A 23,002-nucleotide genomic window follows, 5' to 3' on the forward strand; every position below is an offset into this window, starting at 1 on the left:
GGAGAATGAGACTTATCGATCATCACAAATTTCTATCAATCAAGATCTCAAATTTCAATACGGTTTTTATCGAATATTGGATAAAATAATTTCTTAAAAGAAGAATTTGAGATCGTGTAATTTTTCAAGTGCTAGTCAGTTACTTGCTGCTTTAGGCCGTTTTGTGCCCACTCTTGAATTGAACTCATACAACTTTTGAAAATTTTCATGTTTGTTAATATTTGACGTAATATTAATAGGCAGTTTCATTGATCGATCATATTTTTTAAAAAATAAAAAATTGGATCCTATTAATTTTTTGGTTTTCTATCCGATATTCGGTATCCACATTAGAGTCTGACTAAATTTGGATTTGTGCCGGAAAGTCTCAGATTAAGGGCAAGACGTTTTCTAACGACTCTGTACCCAACCTCTGATAAAGGAGTATTTATCACTCTACCATAGCCTTACCGGTTGGATCCTAACTAGCTACTTGATAGAGTAATATACGTAGCTGTTGACAAGCAACTTTGTATTTATTAGCAGCAAGTAAAATGTAAATTAAAGAACGTCAACATTGCAATTGATGAACTTGACCAGATAAAGTCACTTCAATTACCACGAATTTCTAACAATATTGATAGTCATTCAAGTGAAACACTTTAATTTTTTTAAAACATAAAAATTGTCTATTAGAATTTAAGTTATACACACTAGAAAAACTCTCTACACATCAATGAATTTCAAATTTATCTAAACTCTCTACACATCATTGAATTTCAAATTTATCTAACTATTTTATCCCTTTTATTTTCCAAATATCTTTTTGGTTCTCAAGTGTACTCTGGGAACAAATTAAAATTCATATTTCGATTTTATCTAGAACAGGAAATTTAGTCTTGAGATTTTATTCCACGAAGTATACAACATAAGAAGAAATTAAAAAGACGTATGCGCGACAAATTGAATTGTGTTACAATAAATATATTATAATTCACAAACTGGTTCAGACATCACGATTATATAAGAAATAAAATAGATTTTAATCCCAAGGAGAACAATATTAATGGACAAATTAGAAAGAAAAAAAACAAATCATGTCTCAAAAATTGTATGGACTATGGAGTACTCCCTTTTTCTGATCTTAAAGATCTTGAAATAGGAAGTTGATTATGTGACACTTTAATAATACTAATATTATCTTCCATCACACTACATGAATTCTTACATGAAAAAAAAGACATACTAGTATTTTTTTTCTTCTTTTTCATCCCAAATCCAAAATCATCTTTACTAATTAAGCCTCCAAAAAAAATACTATTACCTTTTCTTGAACTCTTTGTACACTCTTTTTGAGCCATATAGAATGGATCATCATCAAGTTTCTTGAAAATCCGTCTAGATGAACTTCTCGATAGCGGTGGCGCGTGGAAAGTACACGGTGGAAGTGGAACTTGTAGGTGGTGGAGTGGTGCCACCTTTGATTTTTCCGGTACCGGGCATGGTGGTGGTGGTAGTAATTTTGGTGAATTTTTTGATGGTGTAATTACTTTACTTACCCCTGGCTTTTTCTCCCAAGAAAAGGGTATATTAGTACTCATGATGATATTAAACCAAAAAATAAATTAAGACTTTTGAAATGATTGAAGTTGTTGTTTGTGTATATATAAGAGAGAGATTAAAATTTAAAATCATTTATGGTTATTTATAAAGGGACTTTTCATGTACTACATGCTCTCTAACTGCTAATATTTCCACAAATAAAATGTGAAGGGAAAAAGTGAATAAATATATGGTATGATAAACATCTTACTATAACAGAATATATGGAAAATAATGTATTTTATATTCAGATCATTCATGTCTATGTCATGATTAAATAAAAAATAAAAAAAAGTGTAGAAAAGTATTGAGTATAGAAGAAGTTAGGAGAAACATGACAAAAATACTTGGAAATTCTAGCTTGACTTGGTATATATATACGTGCAATATAATAGTTATTAATTTATGTATCATAAAGTTTTTTAAGACTAATTTGGCATTAATTAATGTATTTGAGATAGATATAAAAAGTTGTTTCTTTATGAGCTTTGTCAATTTTTCATAATTTATTCATCACTTTGGATATGTGATATATGTTGAAACTTGGAAATTAAATATAATGATAACATAAAATTAATAATTCTCTCATTAATATCTCTAAAAAATATCCTGAAGTTTTTAATAAATTTGTTCAAAAACCTTGGGAAAAGAAAAAAAAAAGTCACCCCAAACCCATCAGTCAACCAAAACGCACATGAATAAGAATTTAAAACAATTATATGAGCCTAATATTCCAATTTAGGCAAGGGTATAAATTGTACTATTATTTATATTTTAAATAAGGGTTACTTAAATTATTATTTTTTTATGGTTCACTATCATGCAATGTTAAACGTATTAAAAGTGCATTTGACTAATATTTACCTTCTATGGCCGCTTAGTTACTTGTTTGAACATGAAGAAAATTCAATAAAAGCAACAAAAACAATAATATAGTTTTATTGACAACCTAATATAATATAGTTTTATGGACAACCTAGTACATTCTATTGAGATATATCTAAGGTTGATTAAACAAAAGTTGATCTTGGTCCAAATTAGTCCTTTTCAATGACTCGATGTCTCGTATACTATATGATTTGCTTGGTCGTCATATGAAACCAAAGTTGATATATTATAGTAAATATCGAACTAATTAGACTAATGCCATTAATAGTCACGCAAATTATCAATTAGTTATTGTATGTTTGAAGTTTCAAACCGCGTGTTAGAATTTTCTAACTTAAAAAATGATCAACTCATTGGGTGTGTTTGGTATTATTATTTTTTAGTATCTGTTAAGTAAATAAAATATATCATCTCAAGAATATTTATATGACGTTTTGTAAGGATCATGATCCTTTAAATTTTTAATTTATAATATAGGAAAATAGAATAATAAAAAAAAGTTATTAAGAATATGTTAAAAAGATAAAGAAAAAATAAAATATGATTAAAAAAATACATAGAAAATAAAATTTCTAACATGATTTTACAGATATGAATAATGAATGATATAAAAGTTATTATTGAGATGTAAATCAATTCTAGCATCTTCACTTATCACAATTTCTTAAAACATATTACTATTATATTATGCAATTTACCTCACTAAAAAAATAATCAATAAGCTTTATCAATATTATAATTAAAAGATCACTTCTCCATGTAAAAATAAAATTACTTTCAAATAGTGAAATAACAAATATGATAATTTTAAGGCATTAAACAAAAACATAACGATCAATGACAAGTGAAAATGTAAATTTGGCCATACATTTTAAAAAGAAATGTTAAGTGATGTTCAACCTCACAATCTTCTCAAATAGAAAATATGTAATGCTGCAACTTGTTACTTAAATTACTCTTTCTTATTTTTATAGATGAAAAAATTATCAATTATCATTTATTTATGAAGAATTATGAGAGTCAATAGTTTTAACTAAGGAATTTGACACATAATTTATATAAGAACAGTCAAGTAATCCTTGAGTGGTGGCATTAGGCGTATGTTTGACATATAATCGGGCTCTTAAAGTCTAAGCCTCACGGAACAATTCTTATTTTTTATAAATACTTTTAAACATTTTGAATTATTAACTATTACAATCTACAAAAAAAATAATTAAAATTTATTGATATGTAAGTTTATTTTAAAAACTTGAGAATTCTATATGTATAAGTAAATACAAAAACTTAGTTAATAATAATCCTTGTAATCTAAACTATATCACATCTAATAGAATGTAGGTGGTAATTTTATTTGCATAAGTATTTAATTTGACTATATTAAATTTTCTTAAAACATATTCTTCATGATATATTAGGTTATATATTCAAGTTCGTAGCCAAAAGGGTAAAAAAAACTGACCGAAATTTCTAAAAAGGGCAACAAAAAATAAGGTTGAAACCAAAAGTTAATGGAGAAGCCTTACAAGGCCCAAGGCGACATGCTACTTGTAAGTCGCAGGTCAACTTATGCATTGTAAGGTGCATGGGGCACTGCGCCTTCCTCTATTAATTTTCACAGTGTCACCCTTCTGTCTAAATGTTGTCCTTCTGATTTCAAGCTTATTTTTGTCGGTTTTTTGAAAAATCACTCAATTGTTTTGCCCTTTTTAACTCCATACTATTATATATTCGCTATGCTATTATTTTACTATAACAACCAAAAAGTGTCATAAAACTTGAAATTCCACAAATAATAACGTGTATCAGATGCGCAGGATATCCCTCTCGAATTGCAGGCCCAAAATGAAAAGAACATAAACTTACTGACTGGGCCTACAGAAGCCCAATATCTCAAGGTTTTTAGGGTTTTTTTTTTTTGTGATTGCGTAACTTCAGCACTGTTCTTCTTCTATAAGACCCAATAAAGCGCCTCATACTCTTTAAGCTACTAAGTTTCTCCGATGAAAACAAATCTATTACGTTTGTTTTTCCGATTGAATGATTTTGTTATTATCTGATCTTTTTTTATTGTTTAATTGGCTGTCGATGGTATTTTGATTGCTTAATTTTGAAAAATTAAGGCTGGGTTTGCGATGATTATAAACAATTCCTCGTTCTGAATGCTGTTGCCACGGCATGATAGACTCTTTTACACCCATAGAATATGAGCAACCACCTACTTTTTGTCTTTCTTCTAGTTAGCAATTGATTCACAGTTAGTTACTTGATTGTTTAATTGTATTTTGATTTTTAAATTTTGAAAAATAATGGTTGTTTGCGATGATTATAAACAATTCCTCGTTCTGAATGCTATTGCCATGGCATGATAGACTCTTTTACACCCATAGAATATGAGCAACCAACCACATACATTTTCATTCGTTTCTCCTAATTATGATATACAAATGGTTACCTTGTATTTTAATTTTGTTTAAACATCAATGGTGATGTGTTGATGAGCCTGTAATGATTTGCGAAAATGATGGCAATTCATCTAAGGGACTGAGTTCCATTTTTGTAAAGTTTTAGATCATTTATATGATTGCTGATAATATTTTGAACATGTGTATCCATAGTTTTTCACTCTGTTAAGTCTATGCTTTGCTTAATTATAATTTGTGTCACTTTGTTGTGTGATACTACTCTACAAGTGAAACTAGAAACATTGTTCCTCTCGCTATCCTTTGCTCCTTTTTCTGGTGTATTTGGACGTTGGGGAACTACATTATTATCCATTACATAAGTTCAAGAATTCAAATAGGACAAGCATTCGAAATGTGCACAGTTTGACTACAAAGAATATCTTTGAATATATATATCGAAAATGAATGATTATTTAATCAATTTGTAAGCTTCTTAATCTGGTTGGCAAGAAATAATCCCATTTTTTACCCAACTCGTTCCCTTGAAGCAATAGGAAGTGTGTTGTTCTTTTGTATTTCTCCTTGGTATCATTGTGTTTGGAGTACACTGGAGCAGCTACATTTACTCCTTCCTTTTATTCAAATTGTGGAAGGAAACAACAAAGCTTTTGGATACTATGTTAGTTCAACAAAACAATATCAGCACTTACCTGATCAACAAGGGCTCTACATTTTTAGCTCTGACATTTTGTTTGTATGATTTATAAGAAGCATCTGAGTTTGTTGGTGTGTTGTTCAGTGATATAATTAGTGAATTGTCCCATATTTAATACATTTTCACAGGCTTTCTTTTTTTGGGTTTGAGAAAATATTATTAGACTATGAATCCTATAATTATTATTCCGACAACAGCCTACCAGAAGTTGTGAAATTCTTTTCAAGTGACATCTGCGGAGGATTGAATGTAGGTAGACAAGTGAGGTCTTGGGAGTGAAATTCTTTTCAAGTGAGGTTTTGCAATAATGTATGTAAATCTTACCTCTACTTTGTGAAGATAGGTACTCTTTTTGAAAGATCCCCTGATCAAGTGCAATAAATGTTGGTATAAAGAAGAAGGAACCAATGAAGAGAAAACAACAAATTACGTAATAAATTGTGTGCTAGTCAAAACATCATCAACAACATACTAAGATTAATGAAATAATAAACAATGATTAAAATTGAAAAACAAGAACTTTAATAATACAACTTATATCATCACAAACACTAGCCACCCAAAGAAAGTTAACACTACACTACATACTATTTGTCTATCCTAATATGTGCCCTTCACCCTTATCTAGGGTCATATCCTTGGTAAGATTACTTTTGTCTCTCCTCATACCCTTTATCACTAACCTTTTCGCACCTCCTCACAAGTGTGTTTATACATCTCCTCCTCACATGTCTAAACCCTCTATCACTAACTTTTTCCACCTCTTTCTCACATGTCTAAACCCTCTGTCACTAACATTTCGTACCTTATCCTCATATGTCTAAACCCTCTATCACTAACCTTACGCACCTCCTCACAGGTACGTTTATACATCTCATCCTCACATGCTAAACTATCTTAGTCTCGCTTTCTTTATCTTATTCATAATGAAAGTCACTCCCACCTTATTTTAAATATCCTCATTAACGATCTTATCACTCCTAGTATATCCACATTAACATCCTCATCTCCGCAACATACATCTTTTGAACATGAGAGTTGTTGACTTGCGAACACAACCACCACCGTATAAAACTTATCCTTCAACCAATCGTCCTCATCTCCGCAACATGTATCTTTTTGTCACGACCCGAGCCTACACCCTAGACATGGTCAGCACTCGAAGACCATTGCTGGTCCCCAAGCGAACCCTCATCCTGGCTGACTACAAGCGGAAAACTGATTCAAGCATACAAAGCTTAAAAACTGAAATAAAAGTTCATAAAACTTACATTCAAACTTTAACTCAAATGAAAACTCTGAATAATAAAATATATTCAACTCGCTCTAAAATTGGCAACTTAAGTCTTTGAAATATTTAATAAAATAAATAAATAATACAAACTTCTCAACTATACTGACTATCTATGAAGCCTTTAACTGATAAAGGTGGAAGTCGAGACAAGACCCACGACATCCTGACTAAACTGAAAGGTAAATAAAATCCTTCGAAAGCAAGGAGGCTCATCATAGCTAACTCGAACTCTCGGATGTATCAACGAAGTTCTTGTTGATGATCCTGAATACCTGTGTCTGCATCATGAGAAGATGCAGGTCAAATGGCTCAGCACGTGGAATGTACGAACATGTAAAAATGAATTCTAAAGCATAAACATAAGCTTGAAACTTGATAAAAAGGAAACATACTTACCTCTTCTCAAACTTACTCTACTCAAGGAATACTCATGGATAAGATGTTCAACTCAGAGATTAGATACTCAACTCAAAGATATGATACTCAACTCATGATACTCAATGATAATGCAATAGTAAAAGATGTAATATATGGAAAACTTATAAAACAGTAAAAGCAATTTAGTTCGTTAAAGAAAATGCAATAACAAACTCAACCTTACTTATATAATAAAGTAATATAGTTTTTGTGGGAGATTCTCTAACCGACAACCACCACTATAAGCCTAAATGGAGATACAACGTCTTGTCCACGCTGCCAGAACTGTCATATACTTTGCCATCATATAGAACGCTTAACTTAGTGGATCCACTAGTCTATGCTAAAAGCATCTTAAGGAGTCATCTAAAAGTATGATCATTTACTACCCATGATGGCTACATGGTTTATGGAGACTTGAGTTAATATGAACTCGCATCTCCATATCGGTGCTCAATACTACTCCCAAAATATACTTAGCTCATATGTTTGTAAAAACAAAACTCTTTTTTTGAATTGAGATAATTACTCAAACTTAGCTTAAAAACTCTCTTGGAATCGATGTTCCCTTTTCTTGCTTAAATGTGAAAACATTTATAAACTCTTTGGGAATACTTAGTTCCCTTATAACTTTTTGAGAAATGGACTCAACTATTTACTCTTTGCTTAACTTGAAATTTTCAGTCTTAAAACGAACTTAAAACGTTTATAAAAGACTTTACTCTTACTCTTTACTTAATTTCAAAGCTTAAGTCTTAAAACAAAGTTTAAACATTTGTAAAAGACTTCTTAAAATATGGTTCATGCCTAATTATGGACATGAATGACTCAACGCAAGGTTTTCAATAACCATAGATAGAACTTAATACTTGGAACTCAAGAACTTCAATAATACTACTCACTTCAAGAATGCTCAACTAAGAGGGTTCATGCGGAATTTATGAGCATGAACTACTCAACTCAAGGGCTCAAAGATACTTCTCGTTTTAAGATTGTTCTACTTATAGGGTTCATGCGGAATTATGGACATGAATAACCCAACTCAAGGACTTCATGGGTAGCATGTAATAGTCCCATGATTAGGAATGTAATCTCAAATGGGTTAGAAACTCAATACTTAAGACTTAGGACATGAAGATATTACTCCTCTCATAGATACTCAACTTTTGGAGTTCATGCGGAATTTATGGGCATGAACGACTTGACTCGTAAGTCTACATAACATTATGGAACTCATGTATACAACTCTTCTCTTTCTCTTACTTACTTCCTTAAAACTTAACTCAAATCGATGATAGATCTCAAAGGATTCACAATTGAACTCAAAAGCTTTCTTAAACTCTACTTTTAACTCTATCTTGAACGCGAATTATGAATTCAAGAGTTATAGTTTCTGATATGAAGGATCTCATGAATGACAAAGTAGATTCATGAATAAATTCTCCTCATCATCATACTCACTTGAAACAAGTTACTAGAAGTTGTAGAAGACTCATCAAAAGAACTCGAAGGGACTCTCTTAGAATGTTCGAAAGAATTCTCAAAACTAACTCCTAAATATACCTTGAAATTGAATTATGAATTCAAGGTTATGATCATGTTAGGAATGATTTTAGGTGTTTAGAAGTAGCTTAGAGTAGTTAGAATCGAAAAGGAGTGAATGTACACTTTAAACGAACTCAAACGGGGCAATTGACGACAAACTGGGTGGGGCAGGCGACCTTGGCGCTATGGGGGAGCGGGGCGCCAGCCCCTAACCAGCCCCTAAACTTCAGAGGTGGGTTTGGGGCGCTCTGGCAGGCGCATCGTGCCAGGCCCCCAACCTAATAAATCTGACGAACTTTTTTGCTCGTTTTCTCACCCTAACTCGCTTAGAATCGAACAGTTTCTTCCCCAATCACTTAGAATCAATTACTTAACATAAGTACACTCTAATCTACTCAATACATCCCTTAAAACACTCACTTTGATCACAAGAAATCATCAAAAACCCAACACAACAAAATTTAGAAAGAACTTCAAGAACACCTATCAAGAACTTAAATCCTTCAACTTTTTGAGAATGAAACTTTGCTGAAAATAATATGTTTGGCGTGTGGGTGAACAAACCCAACACTATGGAAGCTTACATACCTCTTAGGGATTAGACCCATGGAGAAAATCCGCAACAAGACGCAAGAATCTCGACGAACGCTTGATCATCTCCTTTTTTCTCCTTTTTTCTCTTCTTTTCTCTTTTTTTCTCTTCTTGAACTCTCAACTAAAACCCTAGACTAATTTAGGATTATAAAACTGAACTTAATAGGATTAGACCCTTAAAAATATTACTAAACACGACTTAAATATGTTTGGATAAGGAAAAGACTAAAATACCCCTTACTATTTCCGGCTAACTTTCCTTAACTGGACAACCTAACTTCAAAAGGTCATATCTCACTCATCCGACTTTGAAACTTAGCAAACTTGGTGGCGTTGGAAAGATAATTCAAAGATCTTTCCTACGGTATCTGGTATCACACCTAAATCATCATGATCTATGAGTTATAGTCGTTTGAAGTCGACCCAAAACTCATACTTAGCTTAACTTGCAAAATTTCAGATTTTGTTATTTCCAATTTAATTCTTTTTGGAACTCAAGGTGCTACATCTAGTGACCTTAACACTTAAAGAAATTTTTAATTCCTTGGTAAAATCTCACTCACTACGAAGGACGGTTTGAGTCTTAGTTAAAAAAAAAATCCGGAGTGTTACCCTTTTTATGACACAAGACTCTAGAAGCAAGCCTCTACTTTATCCATGTTGCACCAAAATATTGTAGAACTTAATAAATTTTAATTTCTAAATCTGCGTCAGGATGGTAAGGATCCAACGAGTTACCAATGGTCTTATCAAAGAATTACTTGAGAAGTATATATGGTGATGCATCTTTTTTGTTTGAACTAATGTTGCCTAGATTGATTAGAAATCAATTTTATTTGGACAAAACTAGAGTAAGTTGTCTGATGCTTCTCCTTCATTTGTTACTTTTAAGTTGTTGATAAAATAATGCACCTAGACCTCCATAATTAAAACTTGGTGAGGTGTTCTTACTTTTATTTTGCCAATAAATACTTGTCATTAATGAATTGATATTTTAAATGGGAATAACTATATGAATATAATTATTTATATAACCCACTACTCTTAATGCGAAATCTAAATTATCTAAAATTAGAGGTTCTTTATTGCTCATATCCATACACAAACATAAAAGTTCCTAACGATAATAAAAGGTTCATGACAACTTACAAGTACCATACATTAAGTGAAAAACAACTACTACACCCCAATCTAATTTGTTTCTATAGTCTTTATATGAAATTTTCTTACCTCTAATCTAATTAGATCAATATTAAATTTAATTACTTTCACGTTTAAATTTAATACGTAAAAGTGATTGAAATATAAATATAATCAGATAATTATTTCTAAGTAGTATATGATAGAATGAATAAGATTTTTTTGTCCTTATCTATTAACTTGCTACACAATCTAAAGCTAATCTATTACTTAATTAGTCACTCCAAAAATGACTACTAAATTAATTTTTTTCCTCCCTAATTAACCATGTAAATAAAAGTCAATTTCTTCGAATTTTCCTACCTTTTCGTTTTTTATTTTTATTTCTCTAAAACAGTTAATTAGAGCAGAAAACAGATGCCTCACGATTAGGGTTTTGTTGTCTCATAAACTCCTAAAATATGGGAAACAAACCATAATCAACTTACAAAAGCCCAAATAATTCCATATTCATTCCAAATTTCAACTTTTCCACAAAACCCTCCTATTCAATAGGCCCCTTTTCGAGTTTGGGGTTCTTGTTTTTTGCTGTAAAAGTACCAAAGACAGGGTTTTTTTCGCTACATTGCATCTGGGTATGGAGGATTTGGACAAAAGCAAGCTTTTTTGTGGTGGGATTCCGAGAGATACGAGTGATGAGATGCTTAAGGACCATTTTTCTAAGTATGGAACTGTGGTTAGCTCTGTTATTGCAAAGGACAGGGAAACTGGTAGACCTAGAGGGTTTGCTTTTGTTACCTTTTCTGACCCGTCTGCAGTTGATTTAGCCCTACAAGATACCCACGAAATTCTTGGAAGAATGGTACGTCTTCAAACTCTATTTGTTGACTTTGTGTTGAATTCTTGTTTTTCTGAGGACCCATTTTCTTAATCTGTTCAATTTGATAAAAAGAAGCCTTTTCCCCAAATATTTGAACTTTTTAGTGTGTGGGTGTATGTAGGTGTATTTGATGTTTATTTGTTATAGAAAAGGTGAAGTTTTTTTCTGTTTATTTGATTTATGTTTTATGGTATATCCTGTTGTTGTTGTTTTTAGGTAGAGGTGAAAAAAGCAATACCCAGGAGTGAACAACACCAAAATCAGCAACTGAGTAGTGGAGGTTTGAATAGAAATAGCAGAACTGATGGTAGAAGCAATGATCAGTTTAGGACCAAGAAGATTTTTGTAGGGGGGTTATCAGCTAGCTTAAATCAGGAAGATTTCAAGAGTTACTTTGAAAGGTTTGGTACGATTACAGATGTTGTTGTGATGCATGACAACGTTACCCATAGGCCAAGGGGATTTGGTTTTATTACCTTTGATTCGGAGGATGCAGTTGAGGAGGTTATGCAGGAGTCTTTCCATGAACTAGGTGGCAAGTTTGTGGAGGTCAAGAAGGCTATACCAAAAGATGGAAGTAACAATAGTGGTAATGGTTATCATTCTAGAATAGGTAATGGAAATGGTTCTAACTATAACAACATTTATCAGCGGGGTATGTATCCATCTTACAGTCCTAGTTATGTTTATAGTCCCGGGCCTGTCTCGGGTTATGGCAGTGTGGCAGAATATCCTTATGGAGTTGGAACTTTCGGAGGTGGTTATCCTATTGGAGCATACCCTGGAATTGGTTATGGTATCACTTCTTTGATGCCTAGGGGTCCTTGGAATAACCCAACAATGACTGGTTTGAGGGGAGGTCCATTGCCTTATGGCAATACAGGAGGTTTTTATCCCGCCTACATTAATAGTGGTGTCGGAGTAATGAACATGGCTACTAATGGATATGGAGGAATTTTGGGTGCTGGGATTAATGAGAAACCTGGTCAAGTTAGTGTTAGAGATGCTCGAGAGGTGTCTGATTAGGTGCCAATACAATTTAGATGGGAACTGTAGATATCAATTCTTTTATTCTGCTGGAAGCTTCAATGCTGCTGCTACCAAACAGAGTGAAGAGGTAATGCAGTGCGACCTAACCCTTACTATGCTGGCAATTCTAACAGACTGCTTTGTGGTTTAATGTAAATATGATGACAAAGTTAGTAATTCTCTTACTGATCAATGGAGGTTTTCTTCTGTCTTTTATTTATGACTCTTGCGTGTGATGTGCTTTTTCTTTTCTAAACTCATTTGCCCAGATTCAGACAGCTGTAATATATTCTTTCAAAGTTAATATGTCCCTCCCGTGTGTTACCTCAGTTAGCATTCTCTATGTGGTTGCTTTAAATTTTATGGGTTCCATTGTTTTATCATAGTTGTGAAGTCTGTTGTTTCTACATGTATATTTTGGTGCACTTTATACAACATTTCTTGCTTTGCTGACGATGACAAAAATTACGATGGCCCTTCCTTGCATCTGAATGTGTGTTTCTTTTTTCCTCTTTCTTTTACCGCCTTGTAATTGGGTTCCCTTTATTCATGTCATGTTTCTTTATTTCGTGCAAAATTTGTTACATGCGTGGATTTTAATTAGTTTAGACTTTAGCTGAGGGAAAACTACAATACAAGGTAGTATAAAATCTATCACAACAAAAACAAATTAAAAACATACTTGTAACCTAAGTTGTGCGGACTCTTCACTTTCAATGTTGCTCCCATGTCGGACTCTCCAAAAATACACTACTTTTGGCGAATCCGAGACGCACCCCTTGACATTATTTAAGAGCCCGAGTAACATAGCTTGTAACTAATGTTGTTCTAGTGTGTGCTGAAAATCTCGCTAAGTAGCCCATAACCCAAAAAGTTGACAAGAGAATCAAAGAGTCTTATAACTTCTATCGTTAAGTATTATAGCAAATGAAGAAACTATTGTATAAGGTTGTCTTAACAGATCTTTATTTGAATATAATTATTTCAGTCTCATCTGGCCAAATTACAATATAGGTTATGATTTTTAATTTCAATAAATTATTAATATGTAGACCACGTACATAATTTCCAAAATTTGAAACCCTTTTCCTCTTCTCTGCGTACTTACGTTCCAAAATTATTACTATATTCAAGTTTTTACTTCATTAAAATGGTGACAATAGTATGTATTAATGATAATGAAACCAACTCTTAGTATCACCGTGATTTTGCATTGTGATGTTGTTTTGAGCAGTTTTTGTTATCTCCCAAGATAATGGATGGGGGATTAAACTCTTCTTTCAATGAGAATTGTCACATGTGATTCCAAGCTTTGGGAAACAATAGCTTCATCTCTGTTTATATTGTACTAGCATTAGGTATTATGCTTAGATGCATTGAATAGCATTACGTCTATATATTAAGCTGTAATCTATAATATTCACCCTTGTGTGATCTAAGATTTGCTGATGCTCAGAAATGTGTTGGTTGAGTGAGATCTTGGACACTGTTTTTAGTGTAAGTCTCTAGTTGTCAGCTGCTTCCTTGAGTTGTGACAGGGCAAATGAAAGTGACTTGGTAGATTGTGCCTTTTATTTTATTGTCATATGAGGAAAAAAATATTCATCATCCTTGTGTAGATCAGAATTTGCTGTTTGAGTGACTCCGTAGTCCATTCATCTGGTAATGTTAACATTTGAATTTGTCATTCTTGTGTAGATCAGAATTTGCTGTTTGAGTGAATCCATAGTCCATTCATCTGGTAAAGTTAGCATTTGAATTTCATAGTTTTTGTGTGATGTATATGTTTAAATAAGATGGTTAGTGAACTAGATCTTGGATGACGATCCACTTGCCATGAGATCACAGTTTAAACCGCATTTAACGAGTTTGAATCCTACTAGCCTAATTCGGTGTACTCTTTCGAAATAGAGTGTGGTAGTTTAGGGCTAGCTTATGTCTATATGCATCTACTTGCTTTAGTTTTTTGTATTGCAACTAGGAACTCAGGTTTCTTGTTTCATCCAAGTTATGTAATGATTCTACTGTCATGGTAAGCGACACATTTGTTTAATAGCTTATAAAGGTCAATAATAGTTTCACATGGCTTTACCAGACTCAAGGCAGGTGTCTACCACATTCATTGTTGTGCTGACCGTTGGATGTCTGGAATAGTAAACAGTGGTTCTTCGTTTGCCCAGTAGTTCATTTGGTGACTATTTGAGCTACATCAGAACCTTATATTTTCATCTGAGACCTTGCTCTGTCTCTCTCTCTCTCTCTGTGTTTAGACTCTCTTTTTTTTCTCCCCTTTTGCTAAGGTTGAGATAAATACACTACTATACATCGAAGACAAATGCATGATTATAATGAAATTTGCTTCTTTCTAGACAAATAGACCACTATATTTTCCTGCTTGAAACTCGCCATAAGTTTCCTTACCAAAAGACCATGACGTGCTTATTGCTGCACTTTTAGTAAGATGCAGTTGAGTCTTACCCATAAGACATTATTAAATAACTTAATGTTCATTGCTAGGTTGTTTCCATGGTAATTGGGACATTTGTTTTAATAGCTCTTTGATATCGCTTTCCCAGACTGAAGTTAGGTGTCTACTACAGTCGTTGAATGTCTGGAATAGTGAACAATGGTTCTTCGTTGCCCGATAGTTCATTTGATGACTATTCGAGCTACATCAGATGCTCTTATCTTTCATTTGAGATCTTTCTCATACCCAACTAATTTTATTGTTTGAAACTCACTATAAAGTCTTACCAACAGACAGTGATTGACATATTGCTGCACTTTTTTATTAAGTTGTTCAGTTATGTTTACCCCAAGGCATTATTAAATAACTTAATATTCATTGTCAGTTTGATTCCTTGCTACTTTGTGTCAACTGTTATGGAAAAAGTGATGTTGATGTTGTCTTGACAAAAGACTTGCTGGTGAAGATGATGAACTTTTAACAATCTTTTACTTGGTATAGTGAAGTAATTTCATCGTTGCAGATCTCCATGATCCTTTGTTTACCGACATCTTTTGATTATACAGTGTAGTTATGATGTTCATATCACAAGACTATGTACTAAAGTACCTCTTTTGTGGTATTTAAAGTGATTGCTGAAAAGTAAAGTGTACGGGTTTTATCCAGTTGGAACTTTGTCATTGTGAGTAGCAGAACATAGCTAGTGTCAAGACCATGAACTAAGGATATTGAGGAAATTTTGTTGGGAACGCCACCCCAGAATAGTCCCTGCAATGTGCAATCCGGATTTAGTATGAGCTTCAATGCGGGATCTGAACTCTAGATGAGAAACCAAAAAGTAAACCATGAAATAGGATATTTATATTTGGTACAAAATTCGTATAGAAGGGTGTGTTTGATTAGAAGAAATAAAATTACTAGGAATTTGACTTATTTTTTTGCATTTGAAATATAGATTAAAAAGTATAATCCTAATTTTTTTAAATATATAATCTAAATAAATATTATGTAAGCGGAGTAAGGCGTAGAGTGGAGTGGTGGGCATGGGGACAATGTGGAATTTGTATGCTCTATTTTTATTAGGGAAAGTATTTTCCTCATTCTTATTCAATGAAAAAATATTTTGCCTCTTAACAAACTAAAGTTGTTCATTTCTAAGAGGGAAAGACTGTCCTAATAGAGTTAAATATTACTCTTTCTTAATAACAATACCAGTAGTACATTATCATAAAAACTAAATGTGTCACAAAGGATTAAGTATAAACGACTAAAATGACAACTCTATGGTATAATCTTAGATAAAGAAATACATTTTGGACCTAAAGCAATTCTAGTAGCTAGCTCTAAACGTGAGGATTGTCCAAAATAATATAAAGATATCTATTTAAATTTCCCAAACCAATGTGTGGTCTTACACCCTCACATTCACATTTCATGATAGAACAATCTCAATCATGAACAATGTAATATGAGAGTCTAACATCGAGTAAATCAATAAATTGAGATAACTCTGATATCATGATAAAGAAATGAACTTTAAGCCCTTGAGTAACTGAAATATCTACGCTTTCCAGAATGTCAATCTTTACGAAAACATTTCTTTGGCTATCATAAAAAAGGCGTGAAACTTCAAATGCACTAATAATAATAATAATAATTCATGGAGGCAAACCACTCAAAATTCAATTTTTGAAGCCGTACCATGGTCCACCAAGTACCAAAAGCTAAAAAAAAAACTCAAACGTAAAGAAAAATCTATACTAACCAGGCTGGAATTAAATATAAGTTGGTCCAACAGAAAGTGATTGATATTGATGTATCATCTATGAAATAAATACTCAAGATTCTGTCTCAACCAAATGGACATCTTCATTTGTTTGTAATAGGCAAAAAAAATAAAAAATAAATTAAGAAAAAATGAAAATTTTGAAAATTAATGACCTTTAAAAGCTCACTATGAAGCTGGATTATATCTTATCAATTGTAACAACTTACCAACCAACATGCCTCCTACCAACTTGTAAGAATACAAAATAACTTGATTGACATAATTAATCAGCCAGACAATTGCACATGTTAGTAAAACCAATTTATTGAATATCATTAGGCCATTGATGTTGATTTTGAACTAAAAATTGAACAATCCTATGAGAGAAAATGGTCTAAAGCCCCCCAATCTATACCCGAAATTTCAACTACACACTTCAATTTTACGGGTGTCTTTTTACCCCCTGAACATCATATTTTTCTATTTTCTATACACTTAAACGCTGACCTCAACACATAAACCAAACAAATAGTCCAGCGTGATTGCACGCGCCGGGTCCCCCACCTCTGCAACTCCCAATTCCCTTTTTCCCCCATTTCCCTCCTAAAACGTAAAAGACCCAAAAATCATCCTTTCTCCTTTTCATCTCCTTCTCCATTTGCATATGTATTTCTGTTGATGATCGAAGGATTTTGCTGCGTATTTTCAACTTGATTTCGTAGTTTATCAACTGATTTAGCTTATTCAAGTTTTCATTTGTCATTTTTGATGAATTTCGAGAAAGTTCAAAATTCAAATTAGAGACCTAAATAAGAAATTAGAGCAGATTACAAACCCTAAATTCAAGATTTAAAGTAGAAATGTAAACAACTCAATCCTACTTAATTTTAAGAGAAAATCGCGATTTTTTTACAAAAGGAACAAGGGTTAATGGTAGGGAAGAAGAAACAATGGTTTATTTAAGGGTGGGGAAGATGACTGTTGGAGAAAGAAGAATTTTTCGTCAAAATTCACCTTCTAACGCGCCTAGAGGAGATGAGAACACCTCCTATGACAGGTCAGCACTTAAGTGTGTAGAAAATAAAAAAATATAAAGTTCAAGGGGTAATAGGGCACCCTTGAAGTTGGAGTGTGTAGTTGAAATTTCGGATATAGTTTGGGAATTTTAGATCATTTTCTCATCCTGAGACACATGCTAGATTAAGAGAAAATATTTAGATTAACTAAGCCTTAAAAGGCTGAAAATAGTACATAAGTAAACAAATGAACAAATCTTCACTGGAATACTTAGTCATTTAATATCTTGAGTACATACTAGATTTGGCAAAGGGTGTGAGCATTAAGGGGAAAAAGGGAAATAGCTCACTTCTTGAGTTACAAAATAGCATATTCCTAGTTTTACATATTACATGGCAGGTAGGGTTGGATTCATAAGAGTTGTTCCAAGAAGGCCATTACAAAGACTGGAGCCTTCGTTCGTTGTCTAACTGTGTTCTGCTCTAGGACTGCTCCCTGCACTGCTGTTGGAAAGGGAACCGAAGGAGGACTTTTGTAAGACTCCGGTTGGTGATGATCCCATCCGAGGGCTTCTATCCCATCCTTCGGTCATGAGATTAAGAGCTGACTTGTTCTTGCAATCGCCTGAGCTGCTATTAGTGCTATGCAAGACCTCTCCAAGAGGTCCACCCAAGGAAGATTCCCATGATATAGGAATCCAACTTCCTTGTCTTTGGTTATGTTCACTGATGATGGTACCAATGCCTAGTCCCATTTGAGTTGCTTCATGTTCCCGAGACCTATGTGGTGAGGCCGTGAGCTTGTCATTCGCAGGAGAGGAAGTCGAAGACATGAAGTCTGATGTGACTAAAGGGATAGAAATGGAGAGCTGGGTTGGATCTGACTGCAAATCAATGTCTGGCCATGAAACATTGGATTGATCAGATTGGTTTTTGGGCCACTCGTCCATGAACTGCCGAAGTGGATGATGCTGTGATTTCCTTTCTTGATCTCTGACATCTGAATTGACATAGCCACGGCAGTTAACTAGCGAAGAGTTTTTATTCAAGGGATTGATCAAAGAGTCTGCACAAACTAATCCGAATTCGGCCCTGGAGGTTAATCCATAGGGATTCTGCTCCTTCTGGTTTGAATATTGGGGCTCTTTAACACTTGGTGAAACAACTGAAGAGCCTTTTGTATCCGAATACCTTTCACCAAAATTTTCCTTGGCTGTATAACTCCTGGCAATTGAAGATTGATATTAAAACATGTAACAAATAAAGTATCAAAAGGACAACTTATACTCTTTATTGCCTCCAAAAAGCGATGCTTACTACTATCATTTAGTAAAAAACTACAGCTTGATGTAATTGAGCTTTGACGGAGACTACTGAAATGTACCTCTCAAGATAAGGGGATGTTGTGGACAGATTAGTTCCAGCAGGCTGCAAGTTGGAGAGTTGATTGTGATGAGAGAGATTGAGAGTGTTCGATGCAGCAGCGCCCCCTCCGGAAGCCAAAGCTGCTGATGCTGCAGATGACATGTTTGTCAGCTTGGCAGAAGTAGTAGTAGCAGCGGTGTTGTTTCCAGAGGCAGAATTGCCAGTTTGTCCTTCCACAGGCTTTCTTGAACGATGGCGGCCCCTGTTCATGTGTCGCTCACAATACTTTTGATCAGCAACTGCATCTCTTGAGCACCTCCATTTTTTACCATCTGTTCTCCTACACCTTCCTGGTTCTGGATCATTGCTATTAGAGAATCCTAGATGGAAAGCACCCCATCCCACTGCCAATATAACCAGATCACAGATCATCCACTACTCAAAAGATTTTCAGTAAAGGTGTTCAAAACATGAAGAATCAAACATATGAAAAAGCCAAAGGTGTTCAACGTCTACTATATATACATTAAAATCAACTATGTATAAACAATGTAGTTTTCCGCCGACCTGGCTCTGCCCCTGAGTAGACATGATCACTCAGGGTACTTCCTGAGCCATAGATTTAACAAATTTAGGTACAAATGTCTTTAATATTTTGTCTAGATCTCACATTTCAGGCACAAATGGGGAAAAGTTGCAATCTTAATAATATAGCAAGATTGAAAGAAGGTAAAGCAAAGACTTACAAGCATTGGGTCTAAGGCCTGCAAAAGTTGTGAAACCAGCAGATTCAAGAGCTTTTCTTATAGGATTGAGGAGATAAGGGGGTATTGGAACATTTGCAGTGATGTACTTGTAGATCAAGGCCTGATGCTCCAGCTCCATCCATTGTGATGGAGTGAATGGCCCTTTCACCCCTGCTATTAGCCCATGCATATTTCCAGCATTCAAAGCTCCACTACCATAGCCTGAGCAAGAAAAGATCAAATCTTTAATAACAAAAACTGGTTTTTATACCAAATAACTCTTCTGTCTGCTCTACAAATGTGAAAGAAGAAAAATAAACTGTTGAAAGATGCATTATAGAATACCTAAAACTTAAAGCTATGTCTAGAACATTTAAGGGGGGTACACAACATTTTTAATACCAAAGGAAACACACCAATGAAACAAGGAAATATCCTCAACTCTCTTTATGGCCTTTCATCTGATTATGCCTTATAAAAATCAACATTGGCACAAACTTATTACCAAAAATAGGTAAAGAAAGAAACCATGTAACAAAAAGATGCCATCTTTATTCTATTTTTATTTGTGGGGTTGGTTAAATAAGATTCAAACAGTAGCACATTGCTACCAAAAATCCAGCAGTTAAATGAAAAACCAACAAAGTTAAAACAACATAGAATTATTCCAACACCCAAAAACAAATCTTGATTCCAAAACAAGAAACCCCACAAACACAATAAAGTTAGGATCTTTATCATCTTTTAGTGTACCTGAAGTGTTTCTAGCAAAAGCACTTGTAGGGTGTTGATTATAATAAGGCATTGTGACATGATTTTGAGAGTTGGGTGTAGAAAAGCTAAGCATTTGCTGATTCTCATGAGAAATTGGAAGCTGCTGAAACATCATAGTAGCTTTAGAAGATGAAAAATCATCACTTGTCTTTGCTAATTTACTCTCCTTATTCCATTCATCTTCAGTAACAGAGGACCTTTCATGTTTATTAAATCCACCAGATCCATACCATTTCTGCTTTGTCTCAGCTGAGGCAACAAACATAGTACTACTAGTATTATCTGAACAAATCACCCCACCTCCACAACTATCCAAACCCCCAAAATCCATTCAACAAGAAAATAAAAATCAAGAAACTAAAGTTTACCCTTTTATGAAGAGGGGGTCACTTAATAGCAAGAAACTGAAAGAAAGAGACAGAATTTGTTGTTGGAAGAGGAGGAAGGACCATGTTTTTTTTTTTCTTTCTTTTGTTGTTTTAGTTATATGATATGAAATGTGTTTGGGGAGTTGTGGCAAGTGTTGGGAATTTGTATAGCAGAATAAGGGGAGCTATATAGTGGAGTACTACTATAAGCAGCAGACCTCTAATAAAAGAAATAGACACTGGTTTTCTCCTTTAGGAGTTGCTAATTGTTTTGGTGAAAGAGAAAAATTATTGGAGAGAGAGAGAGGAACTACATGTATATATGTAGAAGAAAGTACCTAAAATACTGTTATTATATAGTCTTGTTTTTCTCATATAATATAATATAAAACCCTCTTAATGTTTTTTTATATATTAATTATCATATAATTAGTAAAGTTGAAAACTATGAAAATTATTACTCCCTCCGTCCCTTTTTAGTTGTCCACTTTAGAAATAGCACACAGATTAAGGCAACAATGATTAGCACAGTGAAGTTACAATTTTACCCTTATGACAACTTTTCATTTTAAAATTACAATCACTTATTTGAATTCAAATGAAATAAATTGGAGGGAAACAACATATACTTTTACAATTTTCAAGAAGTGTAAATAAGGGTATAATAGGAAAAAAATTGTTGTCCTTTCTTGATTTGTCAAAATGGACAACTAAATAGGGACAACTAAAAAAGGAAATATGGACAAGTAAATAGGGACGGAGGGAGTATTAAAGATGTTTTCAATAATTCTTTCGGTTTTTTATTAAGAGTTCGATAGAGTTTGTGACCACTTATAATGTTTTGTTACAGATTAAAGGTGTATTGAAGTTTAGTTAATCAAATAGAGAGTGTTTTTAAGTCTGTTAATAATTTGTATTAAGTTTAAAAGTGTTCTCAATATTTCTCTCATACTAAATTAATCAAATTGTTTCTATTTAAAAACTTAAAAGGATATTACTCATTTAATTAGGTATAAGTTTACAAAAAGAAAATCATATTTTTTCAAATTTAATAACATATATATAAAAAATTTAAATAATCACTTGTTTTGAAACGGAGATAAACGAATGGAATGGTGGGTTGCATGAACTAAAGATGCACAACCACGTGACGACATCACTATATATATAAATCTATATGTATCTATATATTTACTTTTCTTTGTCCTACTCTCACCCCTCTCCCTACTCCACCCCCGCCCCACGCGTGCCCTCTCACACTATATGATAAAATTATTGGGAAAGTAAATAATTTTGTTAGAAACGGCCATTATCTTCCTAATAAAAAACAAGCGAAAAGATTCTGGTATATCCTTCAATTTTATTATTTAGAGCTGATATGTCTTTTATTATAAAAGTGACTCATATATCCTCTTATCGTTATATAAACGGCTCACATATACCCTTCATTTAACGAAAATGAAAAAATTAGTTTTAAATTTATAATTTTTACTTTTAATTTTCTTAAAAATTATTTAGGGGTATATATAATTCTTCTAGCAAAGTTCAAGGTATATTTTAATCTTTTTCGTACATAAATTATTTTTTGACTTCTTTGATTATAATTATTTGAGTTTCTTATTCTTATTTTATTTTTTTCTTTCATTTCTTAGTGTAAAGAAAAAAAAATTTAACTATTTTTTTTTGTCTATATTGTAATTTAATTTTTGTATTTGAAGAAAAAAATTTGGTCATCTATAATAAGTTTTACAAGAATATTAGTGAAACATAAATAAATTTGACATCAAAATAATAAATATAAATTAGTAATTAAAACAAAAAAAAAGTCATAAAAATATGTTTGAGGAGGATTAAATATGCTCATATGGGATTATATTTTATTTTATTTTTAAATAATAAAAAATTAAACTAAAATTAATTTTTTTTCATTTTCGTTAGAGGAAAAGGGTATATGTGAGTTATTTGAATATAAGTAGGAGTATATATGAGCTACTTTCATAACAAAAGATA

At 33.0% G+C, this 23,002-nt stretch overlaps 3 protein-coding genes and 3 non-coding genes across 6 annotated transcripts in view; 4 read left to right on the forward strand and 2 right to left on the reverse strand.

Moving 5' to 3' along the window:
* Positions 1 to 23,002, reverse strand: part of LOC125829951 (G-type lectin S-receptor-like serine/threonine-protein kinase At4g27290) — a 320,066-nt gene that overhangs the window by 97,563 nt on the left and 199,501 nt on the right. The window lies entirely within an intron of this gene.
* On the forward strand, positions 4,596 to 4,684 carry LOC125829985 (small nucleolar RNA snoR8a). Its single transcript, XR_007443119.1, has one exon. It is a non-coding gene; the product is annotated as a small nucleolar RNA snoR8a (small nucleolar RNA).
* LOC125829984 (small nucleolar RNA snoR8a) lies at positions 4,783 to 4,871 on the forward strand. The gene has a single exon (XR_007443118.1). It is a non-coding gene; the product is annotated as a small nucleolar RNA snoR8a (small nucleolar RNA).
* Positions 5,108 to 5,239, forward strand: LOC125829987 (small nucleolar RNA snoR136). The gene has a single exon (XR_007443120.1). It is a non-coding gene; the product is annotated as a small nucleolar RNA snoR136 (small nucleolar RNA).
* Positions 11,011 to 12,800, forward strand: LOC125829972 (RNA-binding protein 1-like). Its single transcript, XM_049509206.1, has 2 exons — positions 11,011 to 11,441; positions 11,676 to 12,800. The coding sequence occupies exons 1-2, from the start codon at positions 11,217 to 11,219 to the stop codon at positions 12,483 to 12,485; spliced, it is 1,035 nt and encodes a 344-aa protein (XP_049365163.1). The 5' UTR covers positions 11,011 to 11,216; the 3' UTR covers positions 12,486 to 12,800.
* LOC125829958 (growth-regulating factor 1-like) lies at positions 18,013 to 21,133 on the reverse strand. Its single transcript, XM_049509188.1, has 4 exons — positions 20,604 to 21,133; positions 19,851 to 20,072; positions 19,124 to 19,508; positions 18,013 to 18,963 (listed from the first exon to the last, which is right to left on the reverse strand). The coding sequence occupies exons 1-4, from the start codon at positions 20,953 to 20,955 to the stop codon at positions 18,207 to 18,209; spliced, it is 1,716 nt and encodes a 571-aa protein (XP_049365145.1). The 5' UTR covers positions 20,956 to 21,133; the 3' UTR covers positions 18,013 to 18,206.

This window comes from Solanum verrucosum, unplaced genomic scaffold (assembly GCF_900185275.1).
Source record: "Solanum verrucosum unplaced genomic scaffold, falcon-dt-bn FXZP01000282.1, whole genome shotgun sequence".
Classification (NCBI taxonomy): domain Eukaryota; kingdom Viridiplantae; phylum Streptophyta; class Magnoliopsida; order Solanales; family Solanaceae; genus Solanum; species Solanum verrucosum.